Source organism: Gymnodraco acuticeps, unplaced genomic scaffold (assembly GCF_902827175.1).
Source record: "Gymnodraco acuticeps unplaced genomic scaffold, fGymAcu1.1, whole genome shotgun sequence".
Lineage (NCBI taxonomy): Eukaryota > Metazoa > Chordata > Actinopteri > Perciformes > Bathydraconidae > Gymnodraco > Gymnodraco acuticeps.
Window position 1 is genome coordinate 386,409 of NW_022990879.1, and position 20,297 is coordinate 406,705.

The following is a 20,297-nucleotide window of genomic DNA, read 5'->3' on the forward strand; positions in this document are numbered from 1 at the left end:
ATATCATCTTTCTGGAAAACCCGTCAATGCATCCACTGATTGCAATTCCAAATGGCTTAAACTTGTCTTAACCATCAATGTGCCATACATAGTTTGGACCACAGCTGATGCGCCTTCGCAGTCTGCTTTTTATCTCATTATTTCGACTTTCTTATCTCATAATTATGACTTTTCATCTCATTATTATGACTTTATCTCGTAATTTCATGGGGATTTTATTTTTTTCAAGTGGCGGAAATGGGCTTCCATACTTCCATACATTATCTTAATGTTTATTTCGTTTTTTATAATCACTAATAACACATATGTATTCCCTTTTTCTTCTGCCTTAAAAAATGTATTAAAAATATAAATAAGTTTCTTTGTGTATACTTTAGGTATTGATCCCCATTGTTTACAGGAGTAGCAGGTTAGCAAGGCATTACACGATAAATAAACACATATAACACATAATAAACTGTTGATATATACACATCAAAAGTACAAATATGCAAAATATATAAATAATGTAAAATATACAGAATACACTATAACCAACCTACTACTGTTAAAACACGAAATACGATTTTTGTAATTACAATTGAAATTCAATTAGGTAGAGAGTACACTATACAGATTGTTCAGGGTTATACACAACCGAGTGGTTAGAACAAAACAAAATCCTACTTACACATCAGTGCATCAATTATAATAATCATATGTATTCAAATATTTTTGCATAATATACTTTCCCTTTTGATAAGAAGCTAAATCCTGCTCACAGTAATTGTAATTTATTATTTATAGAGGTTGTTTCTACATGCTGGTTTATGTAACAGGATTGAAATACTTATTTCTCCTCGGAGGAAAAGGACCCAGACACCTGTCACATAGGGGTAATTTAGTCTATGGAAAGTTGGGTCTTGTTCTTGACCTGAATACCTTTTTGTTTTGGCGTGCCTGGCACCAGTGAGGGTCAAAAGCTAAAAGGTAAACAAGCCTCTAAATCCCATCGGCTGCGTCGCTGGAAATTTCCACAGCGATGACACTGCAGGATATGCGCGTCACACCAAACCTGTTACGAAAAAAAAACCCACCTGACTCTCAACGGCACACAGGGCACGCCCCCTTTCAGCGCACCCACTCATTTCCCAGCTTCCTATTGGCTGCTCCGAAGGTGTGCACTCAAACTGACGTCACTAGCTGCATATGGAACAGCATTGTTCGTCCGGTAATAATAGTTTATTGCATGTTATAAACGCTAATCATCGCTGACATTCTCAAAATAATCACACAGTAAGTACCAAGTGCGAGAAAAAAGGAATGTGTGATGATAAGATGTTATTCTTAGGCCTCCTTTTCCCCAGCTCATGAATATTAAGTAGCTTTAGGTGCAATAAGACCGGCCTCCTGCAGCAGCGCGAACTCATTCAGCATCCAGCAGCCAAGAGCAACTTCTCACTCAGGTTTAATCAGACAACGATCCGATTGGTTAGGACTGGACGATTCAGATTATTTAAAAACTAAAACATGGCTTTGAGAGGACCTTTATTCCGTCTTCTCAGACCTCAACTTGGCCAAACGTGCCAACAAAGCAGAGCTCAATCCGTCGCTGTGCTTGGAGCTCCTTTCTCAAGAGGACAGGTAAGAAAATCCTACTTTCATTTTCAGTTTTTCAATCTTCATTTTCAGATCAACTTTACTCACTTAAATCCTTCCTGTTTTTCAATTTAAATCAGAAAAGGAGAGGCGTGGAGCACGGCCCTAAAGCCATCAGAGATGCGGGGCTCATCGACAGGCTCTCCGGGTTAGGTAGGTGCGGGAAACGGGGCACACAATTGTTATGTAACGGTGGATGGGGGTAACCTGCAGGACAGCTTTTAGACAGATTTACCGCCTTGCCTCCCTCCTCCAGCTTCATACATCACAGCGAGGCTGTAAATAAAAACATTCGAGGGGATTGAAAGCAGTGAGCATGCATTAGAGAACAACGTGATCTCTCCTAATACCCTAAAGCTCTGCGCAACATCCTTTCACGGATAGCGATCTAATTAGAATAAAGACTACATGTGATTATCTCATTTTGTTGCATCACAAAGCTGGGGTTTAATGGGTGTCTGTGTGCATGTGGTGTCCCTGCAGAGCATGCACGAATTAAGATAATAGCCTCATTAAGAAAAAGTAATGGCGACAGCTCGATTCAGCCACTGAAAGCGGTGCCATAGAAGGGCATTAAAAGCCATAAAGCAGCACCGGGTGAGACAGCACAGAGGACAGAGAGGACACTGTGGTAACCCTGCACCAGGCAGCTAATGTATTCTGCTTTCTCTCTGTTACCCGGGCTGGAGCCACATGTCTGCCTTAGTCATTCTTGCGCACATGCTCGGCTGCAGGAAGAGGCGGATGAGTTTCCACTGTGTCGCCCCCCTCCCCCTTCTTAAACTACTTTAATACACGCTTTCTGTACAAAGGGTAGTGCTGCGGTTGCACATGAAAGAGGACACATCACTCGGAAAGAATCCGCAGTGTATTTTGGAGCTCAGGTCAATGAGTTTTCTTTGTGCTGGAAATACAACCCCCACACAACAAAAGGAGACTTAGCATAGAGAGCAGTGATGTGAGAGGGAGGGATTTACTGCAGCACAGGAGGAGTTCAAGAAAACTCAGTATGATAATAGTTTATCAGCAGATCAGGATCCAGACAAGTCTCCTTCTGTGTACTGAGGACACAGATTACTGTAGATAATATATGGTGTGCAATACATCTATAAGAAGCTACTGGCATATGGTAATGGGATGCAACTCACACTGTTGTACATTAAGTGATTATAGTTTTGTCTACAGAATGTCAGAAAATAGTAAAATAAATGTATCTATGGCCTGTTTTAAAACAAAAACAAAGATATTTCCAGGTGGAGCTAACTTTCATGACTGCCAGGTTTTCATTTCAATATGTGCCTCAGGCAGATAGACATTTGAAGTATCAGAAATACTCAAGTAAGGTACCTCGAAACTGTATTTAAAGAGGCCCAAGTCTACTTTTTAGGGGTTTCCCTCTCCTGTAGTGTGTTCTACAGGTTTTAGTGCATGTAAATGGTCTGCAGAGGCTAAAATCCCTGTGTTCCCTCCCACCATTGGACTCCTTCGTTTACTTCCTGAACATAGTGACATCAATATGGAACACTCGTGCTCCTATTGGCTAGCGCTCCAACACATGGTACGTGATAGGCTAAGGGGCGGGACATCTCTAAGCGGTTGACCAATCACAACAGAGCCAATCAGAGCTGACTGGGACTTTAAGTCCAGTACTCGTATGTCAAAGTACTTTGTTACTTTCAGAGGAAAAAGGCTGAAAACGTCATTTTTTGCATAACAAATTACTTGATTAATCGATTATCACAAAACATGACATGTTACTTATCCAAAGTGACTTACATACTCAATACTGTGGGCAATCCCCACAGGAGCAATTTGGGGTGAAGTGTCTCAGGGACACAACGACATGCTGACAGTGCAGTGGGGTTTGAACCTGTGCTGCTCTGATCCCAACACCAACGCACTAGGCCACTGCGCCACAGCCTCCCCACAAAAGCTGAACAAATGAGCAATAAGTTGACAAATAATTGCAGCTCTTATTGTAATATTGTAATATATTGTAATCACCAGTAATGTGTTTTGTATTGGTTTCTTATCATGAGAATGCCTGTTCTCAAAATGTGTGATTAAATGTATAAAATATATATATAAAATATATTTTTTTTTAGGGCTGTCAGTCGATTAAAATAGTTAATCGCAAATTAATCGCAAATTTTGTATCTGTTCTAAATGTACCTTAGAGGAATATTTTTCAAGTTTTTAATACTCTTATCAACATATGAGTGGACAAATATGCTTTATGCAAATGTTTATTATCATTTGAACAATGACAAAAATTCTAATGAATATTAAACACAACAACCTCTGAACATTACAAATATTCGCCTCAATTCAACCTGGAACCTCTCTCATTCAATAATACAATACAAAGTGTGTGTGTGTGTGTGTGTGTGTGTGTGTGTGTGTGTGTGTGTGTGTGTGTGTGTGTGTGTGTGTGTGTGTGTGTGTGTGTGTGTGTGTGTGTGTGTGTGTGTGTGTGTGATGGATCATTGGAGCTATGTGCAACTCAAGGCATATGCTCGAACGGGAGCTGCCTGGACGCTGCAATCATGTCGCGCACTATCCGTGCTGAGTGTGCTGACTTCTCGTACAATGTCCCACTGTCTGGCTTCCTGCATAAAGTCAAATGCTCGGCGCAGTTGTCGGCGAAATGTCGCTCCTCTGCTTTCATTGAAACAGCTCCTTATATCCGTTAGCGCAGCTAGCTAGCACCAGATGCTAACAACAGCAATGCACGTAATGTCTCTCTCTCGCTCGCTCGGGCCACACATACACACACCCTCCCGGTCCTCCAGATGGCCAGTCGGTGCCTGCCGGTGAGCGTGGAAGTGTGGTCATGCAGCAAGCGGGCGGGAGGAGCGGGGCTGTCAGCATCAGCTTGTAGATGGTATTTTAAACTCGATGCGCTCTGAAACTACGGGGCGGCCGAGGACAAAAAATACACATGCGTTAATCGCGTTAAAATAATTAGTGGCGTTAATTTTTTTTGTTGCGTTAATGCGTTATTAACGCGACAGCCCTAATATTTCAGTTACACAACACACATGGAAGAGGTCACTTTGCCCTGATGAGTCTCACACCTGTTGACTCAACATGAGATTAAAACAAGCTCCTCATGATAAGGCTGCTATAAATAAGCTCACTATACACAGACTAAGTATGAGTCAAACATTTCATTACAAAATGAAAGGTTGTTTTATCGCTCAGTCTTACACAAAATATTCTTCCATCTCTCTCAAGGCTTGCAAATAAAATCCCATCCCTGGCCAAAGAAAATCAACATAAAAGGAGGTCATTTTCAACCCAAAAAACGACCTTTCTTATCTCCTTGAAGAGATAGAAGTATAACAAAAATAGTCTATCTCACCGAGCTCACACAGCAAACAACATATGTCCTCCCCAGCAACCTTTATACAAATATAACAGAATTAAAAATAGATTAATTGCCAGTGATCGCTTTCATTCTGTGGCTCAGGGTTTAATTCCATGATATAACAATCAGCGGTTTGATCCCTCTGCAGTCAACAAGTCAAAGTGTCCTTGAGCAAGACACCTATTACATTACATTGCATTTAGCTGACGCTTTTATCCAAAGCGACTTACAATAAGTGCGTTCGTCCAACAAAATACAACTTGAAGAAAACAGAATCATAAAAGTACATCAGGTTTCATAGAGCAAAAACATTTCAAGTGCTACTCAACTGGCTTTAGATAAGCCAGTCCTTTATTAGTATAAAAGTGCTTCGTTAATAGTTCTATCGCTCAAAGTGGAGTCGAAAGAGATGAGTTTTCAGTTTGCGCCGGAAGATGTGCAAGCTATCTGCCGTCCTGATGTCAATGGGGAGCTCATTCCACCATCTTGGAGCCAGGACAGCAAACCCACGTGTTTTCACCTAGCCTCACATTGCTCAAGTGCATGTACGCCACTTTTAATGAAAGCCTCAGCTAAGTGTAATGTAACAGATCTAATGTAAGCGTGACAGCCTCAGATTTGTCGGGGAGCGTGTCGGGGTGTAAACATCAGATGTTGAGCAACAGGTGCCGCCATCCCCATCCTCACAGCCAATCTGTTTAACAGCTGGGATATTACATTACATTACATTACATTATTACATTACATTGCATTTAGCTGACGCTTTTGTCCAAAGCGACTTACAATAAGTACATTCGACCAGGAAGACACAACCTTGAAGAAAACAGAATCATATAAGTATATCAGGTTTCATAGAGCCAAACATTTCAAGTGCTACTCAACTGCCTTTAGGTAATCCAGTCCTTTATTGGTATAAAAGTGCTTCGTTAATCGTTCTAACGCTCGAAGTGGAGTCGAAAGAGATGAGTTTTCAGTTTGCGCCGGAAGATGTGCAAGCTATCTGCCGTCCTGATGTCAATGGGGAGCTCATTCCACCATCTTGGAGCCAGGATAGCAAACCCACGTGTTTTCGCCGATGGGAACTTGGGTCCCCCTCGCAGCGAGGGCGCAACGAGTCGTTTGGCTGATGCAGAGCGTAGTGCACGCGCTGGGGTGTACGGTTTAACCATGTCCTGGATGTAGGAAGGGCCAGATCCATTCGCAGCACGGTAAGCAAGTACCAGTGTCTTGAAGTGGATTCTAGCAGTTACTGGAAGCCAGTGAAGTGAGCGGAGGAGCGGAGTGGTGTGGGAGAATTTAGGAAGGTTGAAGACCAGACGAGCCGCTGCATTCTGGATGAGCTGCAGAGGTCGGATGGCACATGCAGGTAGACCAGCCAGGAGGGAGTTGCAGTAGTCTAGGCGTGATATGACGAGAGCCTGGACCAGAACCTGAGTCGCTTTCTGAGTCAGCTGGGGACGTATCTTCCTGATGTTGTAAAGCGTGTATCTGCAGCAGCGGGTTGTAGCAGCGATGTTTGCAGTGAAGGACAGGTTGTTATCTAGGGTCACACCCAGATTCCTTGCAGTCTGAGTCGGGGAAACAACAGAGGTGCCGATGTTGATTGTCAGGTCAAGAGTTGGACAATCTTTTCCCGGGAGGAAGAGCAGCTCAGTCTTGTCAAGGTTGAGCTTGAGGTGGTGAGCAGACATCCACTGAGAGATGTCAGCTAGACAAGCAGAGATGCGTGCGACGACCTGGGTCTCTGAGCTGGGAAAGGACAGAATGAATTGGGTGTCGTCAGCGTAGCAGTGGTAAGAAAAACCATGCGGGCTAATGACTGATCCGAGCGAGTTTGTGTACAAGGAGAAGAGGAGGGGACCAAGAACAGAGCCCTGAGGGACCCCCGTAGTTAATTGACAAGGGTCGGACTCAGACCCTCTCCAAGTCACCCTGTAGGTACGGTCTTTCAGGTATGAGGTGAGGAGGGAAAGTGCAGAGCCTGAAACTCCCAAGTTTTTGGAGAGTGCGAAGGAGGATCTGATGATTCACCGTGTCGAATGCAGCAGACAGGTCCAACAGGATGATGACAGAGGAGAGGGATGCAGTTTTGGCAGTGTGCAGTTCCTCCGTGACAGCAATGAGAGCAGTTTCTGTGGAGTGACCTGCCTTGAAACCAGACTGGTGCGGATCCAGAAGGTTGTTCTGATTGAGATAACAGGAGAGTTGTTTAAAGACAGCGCGTTCAAGTGATTTAGACAGGAACGGGAGGAGAGAGACAGGCCTGTAGTTTATAACATCAGACGGGTTGAGAGTGGGTTTCTTTAGGAGAGGGTTTACTCTTGCCTCCTTGAGACTGTTTGGAAAGTGACCAGAAGTTAGAGAAGTGTTGATGAAATGGGTGAGAAACGGTAGAATATCAGGAGCGATAGTCTGAAGGAGGTTTGAAGGAATGGGGTCCAGAGGACAGGTGGTAGGGCGGGCAGAGGTAATGAGGGTAAGAACCTCACTTGGAGAGAGAGGGGAAAAGGAGGTTAGTGTGTTGGTGGAAGGAGGGTCTGGTGACCCAGCGGTGAGTAAAGGTGAGTCAGAAAAAGAAGAGCGAATATCATTAACCTTTTTTTCAAAGTGGGTAACAAAGTCGCTTGACAGAAGTGAGGAGGGGGGAGGAGCTTTTGGAGGGTCCAAGAGGGTGGAGAAGATGGAAAATAGTTTTTTAGGATTGGAATAGGAAGATTGGATCTTATCTTGAAAGAAAGTGCTTTTTGCCTGAGAGATCGAAGCAGAGAAAGAGGAGAGGAGAGCTTGATAGGTTAGGAGGTCGTCACGGTGTTTGGATTTCCACCATTTCCGCTCTGCTGCCCTAAGGACGGTTCTATTAGCACGCAGTGCATCATTTAGCCAGGGAGCCGGAGGGGACTGACGAGCCTGCCGAGATGTGAGAGGACAGAGCGAGTCCAGAGTGGATGAGAGAGTAGAGAGGAGAGTTTCTGCAGCAGAGTTTGGAGGCAGTAGTTGGAACGAATCAGAGGAAGGGAGGGCTGAGAGCACCGACGAGGCAAAGGTAGAGGGAGAGAGGGAGCGAAGGTTACGGCGGACAAGTGTAGGATGGGAAGAGATTAGTTTGTTATGTTTGGAAAGGGATAGAGAGAATGAAATGAAGAAGTGATCGGATGTGTGGAGCGGGTTTACAGAGAGGTTAGAAGTAGCGCAGTTCCTTGAGAATATGAGATCAAGGACATTGCCAGCTTTATGAGTCGGTGGGGACGGAGAGAGTGAGAAAGCAAAGGTGGTTAACAGAGATGTTAGTTCGTCTATCTTCCCCATCTGGAGGTTGAAGTCTCCGAGAAGTACAGCGGGAGGGCCAGTTTCAGGGATGTGTGAGAGGAGATGATCTAATTCCTCCAAGAAGTCCCCCAAGGCGCCTGGTGGACGGTAGAGAACAACAATGGTTAACTGTATAGGATGGGTTACTGTGACGGCATGGAACTCAAAGGTGGAAGGAGTAAAGTTAGGTAGCTTGAAGAGGGAAAAGCTCCATTTGGGAGAGAGCAGGAGACCAGTGCCACCTCCTCTGCCAGTGGGTCTGGGTGTATGGGAGAAGGAATATGCAGTGGAGAGAGCTGCTGGGGTGGATGTGTTGGATGGAGTAATCCAGGTCTCAGTGAGAGCAAGGAAATCCAGAGACTGCAGGGAGGCGTAGCCAGAGATGAAGTCAGCCTTAGGAACAGCTGACTGGCAGTTCCACAGGCCACCTGAAACTAGATGTTGGATCTCAGTGGAGCACGTGGGATAGACGAGAGCAGGCCGGTTATATCGATTACGAGATACACGGGGCCAGTGATAATTGCGAGAAGACACATGAACAGGAATGGAGAAAATACACATGATTATAGCATGAGGGGCTAAACAACAAAAGTAAAAATTAAAAACGCCAACGATACTTAGCTCAATCAAAGTAGGATTTGCCTCCTCTTTGCCTCCCTCGTGACTCCTGTAGGACTCTAATGTCTTTGTCAGTCTTGACTCCTGTAGGACTCTAATGTCTTTCTCAGTCTTAGCCTGTCTGCCGCTGAAGCTGACGCTCCAGGAAAGAGCTACCCGAAATGGACGCCTGATTGCTCAGTTCTCACAGCTGAAGTTAATTAGTTAACTATCTACAGCTGATGGGCGACAATAGACTGGCCCTGCCTATGTTAATAATGCAGGCTTGAGTGCTGAGAGCTGTAAAGCAGGTTTCGCCTGAGCAGATCTGAGATTTAAAATCTCTCAAAAGCGATTTAGCCGTTTTAGCTACAGTAACAATTATACAGAGTCGAATAAATGAAACCGAGAAGTCTAATTAAACAAGAATATAACTTACAGTGGTTGCTGCGTCAATAGGTAATGTTGTCACCGGGTCCAGATGCACACTGAGTTCATCAGTTTCTAAATGCGGTATTTAAATGCTTTTTGAGCTAAAGGATGACTGAGTCACGCAGTTCTACTTCACGCAATAAATAGACTGGCCCTGCCGATATTATTTTATTTTTAACTAACTTGCCTTTATCCTTCCACACAGTATTACCATCGCATATTAATGACTGCTTGCAGACCCCCTTTAATGTATTCCTGCAAATCCAAGCATTGCTTTTGCATATTTCTTACAATTTAATAGTATTAATACTGGATTTGTATTCCCATTCTATATTCAAATGTTCAATTATTTTGAATGGGATAAGCCACTTGGCCCTAATCCAATATTGTTTTGGTGCTGAACTATATCAAATATTCTCCATAAAGATGAGAGAACTGCTTGTGTATAACATAAGATGTCTCATGAATGTAACCTTCATATACATGGATTAAAAAATTGTTAAAAATCAAATTATGAATAATCTATATTAAGGAAGCATTTAGGAACTCTTCAGACACTTGCACAATGTATTTTTAAGCATTGAAAAACAATAATTATAAACATTATATATTAGAGCTACTATCCTAATCTTATCCTGTCTCTTTGATTATAAATAGAATTTTCAAACAGATTTTATGATATTAATTATTACTAAATCTCAGTTAGGGGTTAGTTTGTCCTGCTCCACAGTATCCGATATATTCTCAGTATTACGACACATATGTTAACGTGTTATATTAAAAACAAGATTAATTTCAAGAAAAAAAGAGGAACATTTCTATCGCCTTCAAATATAAGGTTGCAGGGGGAAAATGTGTAATTTTTCTTTATAAAATTCAAAATCTTCTGAAGAGTTGTCGGGTTTATCTTAACCCATAAGAACCAGGACACATTTCTACTTTTGGGAAATTAAGGGGAACATCATTTAGACTAAATAGACCACCTAGAACACATTTCTGACAACAACCCCCCCTAGTGTCAAATAACTCTTATTTTTAACTTCATTAATGAGGATGATTTTTTGGTTTAAATTAGTTTGAACATTCTTTGAATTGAAGAATAAAGAACATATTAACTCAATATAATTGAATCAGCTAAATTAACTGAGCAGATCATAATCATATTTCTAATTGTGCATATATGTCACTTTGGATTTACTGTGAAAGTTTAGGGTTAAAGTCCCGATCAGAGTCACAGCGATGTTTATCTCATTTGTTTCATATCAATCAAAACAACAGGTTAAATGTAATAAAGGACATGTTATGTAAGCATTTTAACTCTTAAATGGCTTGAATTTTACCTTTAGCAACAACAACAAAAGCTTTTGAAATGTAGCTCGTTATGTCACATGTGTTAGCCTGGCACATGGACATCTTGGACATGTTGTTATGGGAACACAAAATCACATGTCCTGGACCATGACCCACCAGACTGTTCAGTGTCACTTAGCGGCTTCATGAGATAAAATAAAGGCTATAGCTGTATAAGGAACTTTCCAGAACATTTAAAGGTCATGTGACACCTTATGGGTTTAACCTGAAATCAAGTTGGCAGTGAAACAGATCCCGCTGCCATCTCACTAACCGAGCCAAACACAGGAAACCCGACCCGAACTGAACTAAACACCATCTTTAAACTCTTAGGGTTAGTGTCAGTCTTTCCAAGATGTCTCGGAGGATAAAAACCATGCTTAAAATCCATCCAGTAATCTCAAAGTGCAGCTGTACCGTCACGTTCCCAGCTAACAAAAGCAGCTTTTTCTTCTCCATAACAGACGGTTTATTGTCCTGCAATAGATGCTGGAGATTGCATCAACACAAGGGCTATTCCTGTCCTGTCTACTAATGGAAATGAACCTCACTGGTTCCCCTCAGATCAGCAGAGAAACACTACCCTGCCACAAAGGCTCACATTGCCAGATGAACCCCCAAAGTGGTGTATCACATCACTTGTTTACTCCGCCGTGCGAGCCCCTAAAGCCAGTGGAAAATTTTCAGGCTTCACGGCTGAAACCAGAGCCGACGTGGGAAATGGGACAAGTGGAAAGTGCTCTGTCACTAACGCTCCTCTGGCTCTCAATGAATCAGCCTTCTCAGACTCGTTTAGTCACGCTACGGGAAAAAGGCCGCTTTTTTTAACAATTGCCATTATTGTGACAATTGGGAACATCTCCATGAGTGACCTAAAAACGCTGTCTAGCTCACTATCGTTTTAGAGAAGTATAAAGTAGAGCCAGATTTAATTACATACCCTTAGAATTGTGTATAGATAGGCACAGATATGTATATAGTCATGCTTATACAATAGAAATGGGATGGATCGTGGGGAACTTCCATCGCCGGGGGAATTGTGAAGAGCCCAATACAAGAATTAGGATGCAAGAAACACAGAGTTAAAGATGTGTATCCTTTAAAATACCTTTTTCTATCCTATATTTATCCAGTCCTTATGATTAATGACTTATTTAGGGTTTTCTGTCTGTTCTGTTTTCACTTAAAAAAGACATGTCCTACATGTGATGCAATAGAAAACAGTGTCTATAAGTGCCATTTAAACGTTTTTAGCACAATTTGATAATTATCGGCATAACAAAAACACACATGCTTTGGATACAAGTTATATGAAATGTAATGTCATGTGAAATTGTGAATTTGTATATAGTCGTATTCCCATAAGCCACAGATTGAGGAGGCCTCTGAACTAAAACTGGCACCTGCAAAGGGTGTCTTCAAATCCAACAAAGGGGTAATTTATTTCCAAACAGCTATAACGAATATTTAAAACCCATAAATTGTAGGTTCTGCAGGTTAAAGTATGAGGTCTCGCTCAATCACAACGTTCCTCTGGCTTTCTCCTCAGACTGAGAGGCAGACACGTGTTCGAGTCACGCTTACGGGAAGGGAAAGTTGAACAAGAAGGGAAAGCAAACACCGAAATAAAACGATAACAACGCCATGTTGGCGACACCGCAGCAATCCATGACGCCACATTAGTCTCGCATCATTATATTGCACTATTTTTACGTTTTATAGTTTGATCTCCTCTATAATATATTGCATAATTGGAGGGTATTGGACTTTAGATTTGATTGCCATATCTACTGTACACTGTATCTGATGTGGTATGACAATAAAGCCTTTGATCCTTGAACCTTGATTCCCACTTTCACATTCACTCAGAGGCTTCCTTCTCTTCAGGATAACCGTGATCTACTATAGCAGCTACAGATTATCAAGGCTTCTCAAGTGATACTGGAACATGCAGTCTTTAAAGCAGAGATGTTTCCTCTAAGCCACATGTGTCAAACTCAAATACACAGTGGGCCAAAATTACAAAATGGGTACTAGTCGAGGGCTGGACTGGTTCAATGTTTATTGCAGAACTTATTGAAATGAACTTATTGCACATATTAAACCTGGAACTAACAAAGCTTAAATTATTGCCTATAAAACAACATTAAACATTAAATAATCAGCTGCATTAATTTCTTATGGCTCTATCTGCAGCTTTTCCAGAGTCATTTCTTATGAGTACTTTTTTCCACAGGCCAACAACAGCTGCAACAAAACTATTCCCCTCAAAGAGAAAACCAAACTTGCCCTGTTGTCGTGAGAGAGAAAGTGCAGAAGGAAGCATCCATTGAACTCAGTGTGCTGCTCTGTGATGCTAGCTCAGATACTTGGCATCTCATCTTGGGTGCAAGGTCATCAATGTTTGGGCTCAGGCTCTGAGCTGAGGAGACCCTCAGGATGGAGTGAAGGTGTGCGTGCAATATACCGGCGGGCCAGATCTAATAGAACTTAGAAATGATCCTGCGGGCCGAAATTAAATCCACCAAGGGCCTGATTTGGCCCCCGGGCCTTGAGTTTGACACATGTGCTCTAAACAGACAATAGTGTCATAAACCATCAGATTGCAGCTTCCTTTATGTAACCGTTAAATGTCCTGTTTTAAAACTCTGTTTTACTCAATCCTTTATGTAATCTTAATCCTCATAATGAAGGCCCTGTTTTGACTGCAAACATGGACATTTAAAAATACCCTTTTTATTTATGTATGTAACTCCTCACCATCAGAGTGACTCAGCTCAGTAAAAGCATTTGGTCTTTACTTGACGGCAGCTTCTTGTCGTTGTGTTTCTCTCAGATTACTCCGTGCACGACTTTGGGGACCTGAACTTCCACCACCTGGAGAAGGACGAGCCCTACATGGACGTGAAGTTCCCTCGCTCTGTGGGCGGAGCCAATAAGATGCTGTCGGGAGCCGTGAGCCGAGCCATTGGTGCAGGACACACACTCGTCATGCTGGGGGGAGACCACAGGTAGATGAGGCGTAAACACACACACCTGTGGTAAAGGGATAATAGGTAGCATTAAACAGAGGTGGAAGAAGTACTCAGATCTGGTACTTGAGTAAAAGTAGAAGTACTCAGATCTTGTACTTGAGTAAAAGTAGAAGTACTCAGATCTGGTACTTGAGTAAAAGTAGAAGTACTCAGATCTTGTACTTGAGTAAAAGTAGAAGTACTCAGATCTTGTACTTGAGTAAAAGTTGAAGTACTCAGATCTGGTACTTGAGTAAAAGTTGAAGTACTCAGATCTGGTACTTGAGTCAAAGTAGAAGTACTCAGATATTGTACTTGAGTCAAAGTAGAAGTACTCAGATCTTGTACTTGAGTAAAAGTAGAAGTACTCAGATCTTGTACTTGAGTAAAAGTAGAAGTACTCAGATCTGGTACTTGAGTAAAAGTTTAAGTACTCAGATCTTGTACTTGAGTCAAAGTAGAAGTACTCAGATCTGGTACTTGAGTCAAAGTAGAAGTACTCAGATCATGTACTTGAGTAGAAGTAGAAGTACCAGAGTGTAGGAATACTCAGTTTGTATATACTTGAGTACATTTACTTAGTTACTTCCCACATCTGGCATTAAATACTATAAAGTAGAGTGTAAATCCATTCAAACTATTTTGTTACAACATCCCAAATGTTTCAGGAAATGTTAATAAAGGTAATGCCATAAGCTGTCATATGTATGTCTTTTTATTTAGACGAAGGGGCACACAGGGGGTTTAAAATGCATCAAGTTATATTCACCTGCCGTAGGGACTTCAGCCGCTTGCACCACCATTCTAACATTTCTAGAATTGCAAAACACATGTTGCGTAACAGATTTGAAAGGCAGGATGTTCTTTGGACCCTTAAGGGAAAAGCCAATTTAAGCCAGAGAATGGACTTTTTATCTAGTTAGAAGCCTTTTTCCATATAGATCTCGTTTACATGCTCTTATGCTCTTAATTTGACTGATATTTCAAAGACTCTGCGTCTCTTTTCCCACAGCCTTGCTATTGGCTCAGTGGGCGGCCATGCGCAGCAGTGTCCTGACCTGTGTCTGATCTGGGTGGACGCTCACGCAGACATCAACACGCCCATGAGCTCTCCTTCAGGAAACCTCCACGGACAGCCCGTCGCATTCATGCTCAAAGAGCTGACGGACAAGGTGAGCAGGAATTAGAGGCAAAGCTTGTTTATTTATATTGGGCACATGGGTAAAAGATTATGTAATTCACCGTGTTCTGATTAAGTTTAAGCATGACTTCATCAGTTTCAATGTAAAACGAATAAACTACTATTAGAATTCTTATAAAAGGTGTATGAAGTAATTGAGGAACTGCAACACTGACAGAACTTCCTGTTTTGCAAAAAGGGACAGATTATGGGGTCATAAGCTCCTGTGCACTGATATCTGAGACTTGCAGAACCACTTCAATTATTAAATGAATGAGCTAAACTTATCTATCCAAAAGAAAAAGGTCATTTTATTTCCACTATATTAGTATAGTTGTAATTGTCAGAATGTTATATATTTGATATTTTTTGTTTGAGTTTTAACTTATTAAGCAATTTGTAAATGTGTTTACAAAGTGCAAAATATTATAATTGTTGTAATTATTATTATTAAATATGTATAAAATATTTAAAAAAATGTCATTATTATTTGTATTATTATTAGGGCCGGGACTTTAACGCGTTAATTAAGATTAATTAATTACACAAAAATTAACGCGTTAAAAAAATTAACGCATTTTAATCGCACTTATTTTTGCACCGCGGAACGTTTCTCACTGGATGAGTTTCAGGCGTACCGATTATACTGGAGCACCAACTAACGTTCATGACTTCAGACAACAACAAACCACGGTGAACAACAGTGGGAAATGTTGTTTTAAAAAACGGACGGATGGAAGCGTCGATAAGAGCACGGTTGTGTGCAAATTATGCAAAAAGGAATTCGCATATCACCGCAGCACATCAAGCCTCAAGTATCACCTCAATGCAAAACATTAAGCAGCTAGTGTGGACGTTAGCCTCTTTTATCGCGTTCACACCAAAAAGAGCCGGTACTAAAATTAGTTCATGAGAACCTTTTTACCCCCACGAAAGTCCCTGCTAGAGAGCAGAGAGCTGCTAGAGAGCAGGGACTTTCGTACGGCTCTCTTGTGAGAAAAGAGCTATATGTCTGATTGGCTGGGCGGAATGCAAACCACGCCCCGTAAAACTCCCAAAAAGTTTGGTGAAGCCGCCATTTTATTATCCTCGCATTAGCATTATTAGCATTAGCCCAGCGCAGAAACGCAGAGAGACTAACTTATGGCAACACAAAATAAAACATGGGAGCGGTGGAGATGAGGAGGTGTCGGCGTTCTGGCGATTTACTCGGAAGGCTGCTGGGAGTCCCAGCAGCTTCTACTGAAGCCAGTCCCCAACTCCGGGGACTTCCGGCCGGGGACTTTGGGCGGCAGTATGCGCCGTGAAGTGGTTTGCGGCCTGCCAGTAAACCCAAAGCAGAAGAAGAAGAAGTGACGTCAGCGGCTTAATTTGTTCTCATGAACTAAGTTCTCATGAACCTTTGTGGGAAAAGTACTGCGGTGTGAATGCGCCTAATGGTATACTAAAATCCATGTGAAAAAAATTGCTTCTCACTGTTCTCAGGTCAAATATTTATATGCGATTAAAAATGCGATTAATTTCGATTAATTAATTACAAAGCCTCTAATTAATTAGATTAATTTTTTTAATCGAGTCCCGGCCCTATTATTATTATTCAAAGTCTCCAAGACACCCAGAATGAAAGAGATATAAACATTAAAAAAAAAACATTACTTTTAAAATGCTTACCATACCCATTACATGAATGGTCAGATATCACCCAATGGTGGATGTGTTCTCGTCCCTGTCTCTTCCATATAACCTTATTTCCGGTTCCCCACAGATGCCAGATATCCCAGGGTTCTCCTGGACGAAGCCCTTCCTCTCCTCAAGCGACCTCGTGTACATCGGCCTGCGAGACGTTGACCCAGGAGAGTAGTGAGTACATACTATCACTTACAAACGCTTATCAGATGTCGTCAATACAAACCTGATCCTCCATGTGGAAATAGATATTAATGTTATTCTGATGTTGTTTATCGCAGCCACATCCTAAAAAACCTGGGCATCCAGTACTTCACCATGAGGGACATCGACCGACTGGGCATCCAGAGAGTCATGGAGGTCACTCTGGACCACCTGCTGTCCAGGCATGTGGCTTTGTTTACTTCATTTCTGCTTTGTTTATGTGCTAAATGTCTGTTTTTTCATCTTAAATCCTCTCACCTGTAAATCTGTAAAGTAAGTAAAGCTATTAAATAAATGTAATGGAGTAAAAGTACACGATTTACCTCGGAATTGTAGTGGAGTAGAACTACAGAGTAAAGTACAAAATTGTACTTAAGTACAGTTCTTGAGTAAATGTACGGAGTTACTTCCCACCTCTGGTATTACATAGTATACAGTGGAGTGTAAATCCACTGGACTTATGTTATGTATCTCGTTGTGTACTTCCAACATCACAAATGTTTCAGGATACTCCAGATAGTTAGAAGACTTCTCCCAGCCTTGCTATTGTGACTTTGTTTACTCCATTTCTGCTTTGTTTATTTGCTAAATGTCTGCTCAGGTGTGTTTTTTTAAAATCTTAAATCCTCTCACCTCCAACAGAAAACAGAGACCGATCCACTTGAGTTTCGACATCGACGCCTTCGACCCGTCTCTGGCTCCGGCCACAGGAACGCCGGTGAACGGAGGCTTGACCTACAGGGAGGGGATCTACATCACAGAGGAAATCCACAACACAGGTACAGATTCATACAAATGACACACAGACAGCTGCAGGCACCCTCATTAGAGCCCAGGCGTTTTATGTGTTGCTTTAAGTGCACCTCTGGCATGTTTGGGATGCTTGAGAACTCATAAACCTGTGCACGCATCCCTTTTGGTCTTGGCCTCTGGCGTGGAAACTGTTTTGAAAGTTGAAGCCTCCATCTTTAACTTACAAGTCATTATGTGAAATTTGAAAGGCAGATGTAAGACAGACTTAAAAAGAAGCCTCTTGGAGGTATACCCCGAACCCCGCAGGGAGGACAGGATTTTGAATTTCCTGTGCAATTTTGGTGCACTTTCAGGCGCTTTCAAGCTTTCAGGCGTGTCAAGCAGCAACGTTGGCATTGTGGAGAAACATACCATGTGATAACAGCTCATACAGCCATAAAACAGGAAGTCGTTGTAAATTAAACTTGCTCCAAACTTCAAATTCTGGATTAGCCTGAAGACATCTACAGGCCAATAAAGAACATAGTCACAGCGCCACCTATTGACAAGAGAGATCAGGTACTGTGTAACCTCATCAGATTTACATGAGTTTTAGTGAGTGGTGCACACGTGACAAAGTGGACACAGGAAGTGCTTTTCCAACACCCCACACACAACGCAGGATATAACCAAAGATGTTCTATAAAATAAATATAGCTTGTTACTATCGGCGTAAACACTTCCTGTCCCAAAGAAATGGGCGCAGTCTAATGCATATACATTTTAATTTGCTAATATTTTATATTCAGAGTAACATGTTTAGCATTACAAAACATTAGTTAGCTTTGGGCCTAGCAAACGGTAATTGATGTTGGCTTAAAGTTTTGACGTTAATCACTTTGTGTTGCCAGATCTTGTGTTGCCAAAGCAAATCAGACTCATTTGTCTAAAATACAGTTCTCCTGATTTATCCACGTGACCAATGATTTTTTGTGTCAGAACATTTGGAAGATATGTGGCTTTTGAACATTTGGTCCAATATTTACTTTGGTAACTTTGGGGCACAAGAATCCGCCTTCACTTTTACTTCTCCCTAACCTGCTGCTAGACTCATTCTCAAATTTGTGACACAGAAACAAAAACTGATTCTCAATGCGTCTCTTTTCCAAAAACTCTCTGATATAACTTTTTAACTCATGCACACTGTGTCAGAATAGTGCAGGACGATACGAGGGGACGACAGGCGCAGTGTAGGAGCCAATTAATGTGCAGATTTCATTTCCAGTTTTTCTGTCTTTAAAGAGCTTTTTTTGCTAACTTCTCACATCTAACTTGCTCCTGTGTCGTGTCCTCAGGCCTGCTGTCAGCCATGGACCTGGTGGAGGTGAACCCGACGCTCGGGGCGACTCGTGAGGCCGTGGAAGCGACCGCCTCTCTAGCGGTGGACATCATCGCGTCGTCTCTGGGTCAGACGAGAGAAGGCGCTCCGGTCTCCATCCTCGAGATCCCGTCTGTGAAGGACGACACGGAGCAGCTGCGTCTCTAGAAGAGAGGCAAACAAAAAGCTTTGGACTTTATATCAACACCGACCCCGTGATCATTCCACAATCCTGAAAACAAGACTGTAAAAAGACTGAATCTAAACGTAGAGGTGTTGTTCCCTGTCTGATGTTTAGTTATGTGTTATGAAGACAAACTATAATACCGAGGGCTTCACAGATTGAGACGGAAGCCCTCGAGACACTGATTGATGGAAATACTATTAATTTAAAGTAGCAATACTAACTTATGTGGGTAATAAGTTAAGAGAGCACACAGGTTCCTCATATTTATTGTGTGTTTGGTTGAAAGAGAATGAACCTGCCTCAGAGGTATGATAAACCAAGTTTCCCTTAGTTTGACTCTCACAACTGTTTTGTGCCAGTTACTAAAACCTAGTAATGATGTGTTTGCACTTTTGGACCAGCTGTGGTTACTGTATTTTCTTTAGAGTTTACTTTTGTATTTTCACATTGAACCTACTAGTTCACTTACTATTATTAGTGGGAACTGATATTGTATGACTATGTGAGTATTAATTGGCTTGAAAAGTCCAAAATGCAGCTTTGATTCAAACGCTGGCAGAACAACACCACCTGTTTGCATCACTGAGCTCCAGAGCTTCACTTGATGTTGCCACCATTCGACTTTGTCCTTGTAACAAAGAGTTTATATTTTGGTCTTCCATAAATGTTATTACATTTTTCGTGCATGTGTCCAGGTGTCTTATTTCCTCGTTATATTTTACTAAACACAAAGCTAACTAAAGCTGATGGGAATGTCATTAGCATGCAAGTATATGAAGTGCATTTATTTAAGTTGGACAAATAAAACTTTGAAGAGTTTTTGCTAAAAGCTAAATCACATTGTCACCAGTTATTATAAACTATATTACTATTCTTATCCTGAAAGAAACATGAATGTTTTTACCAAATGTCATGGAAATCCATACAATAGTTGTAGAAATATTTCACTAAAAACTAAAATGAACATCATGTTAGTGCTTATAGAAAATGAAAACTATCACTTTTTGCATTTGAAAAGATTTATTTTGGATACAGCCTTTTGAACATGACATTTGTTTTACTTTATAGGTAACCTTTTGCAGTTTGAATGTCCACATTTAGAAACATTTTAAAAGCACTTAAAGGTAGGGTAGGTAAGAATGGAGAAACCAGCTCGAGTGCGCTAGAATTTGAAAATACGCAGCTGAAAAAAATCTGCCTCTTCCTTCAGACTTCCTCACAGA

The 20,297-nt window shown here is 41.7% G+C and overlaps 1 protein-coding gene across 2 annotated transcripts; it reads left to right on the plus strand.

The window, feature by feature from the left end:
* Positions 1–1,246: 1,246 nt before the first annotated feature.
* On the plus strand, positions 1,247–19,754 carry arg2 (arginase 2). Of its 2 annotated transcripts, XM_034233404.1 has the most exons (8): positions 1,247–1,623; positions 1,719–1,791; positions 13,530–13,704; positions 14,720–14,879; positions 16,653–16,747; positions 16,855–16,959; positions 17,420–17,556; positions 18,865–19,754. In XM_034233404.1, the coding sequence occupies exons 1-8, from the start codon at positions 1,510–1,512 to the stop codon at positions 19,053–19,055; spliced, it is 1,050 nt and encodes a 349-aa protein (XP_034089295.1). In that variant the 5' UTR covers positions 1,247–1,509; the 3' UTR covers positions 19,056–19,754. The 2 variants fall into 2 exon arrangements, with proteins under 2 accessions (XP_034089295.1, XP_034089296.1); XM_034233405.1 differs by lacking the exon at positions 1,719–1,791.
* The last annotated feature ends 543 nt before the right edge of the window (positions 19,755–20,297 follow it).

Excerpts from the sequence above, each read along its gene's own strand:
- arg2 (XM_034233404.1), top strand. The coding sequence starts at position 1,510 with ATGGCTTTGAGAGGACCTTTATTCCGTCTTCTCAGACCTCAACTTGGC. Across the intron at positions 13,705-14,719 it reads ATGCTGGGGGGAGACCACAG|CCTTGCTATTGGCTCAGTGG; the intron begins GTAGATGAGGCG and ends CTTTTCCCACAG. Across the intron at positions 16,960-17,419 it reads CTGGACCACCTGCTGTCCAG|AAAACAGAGACCGATCCACT; the intron begins GCATGTGGCTTT and ends CACCTCCAACAG.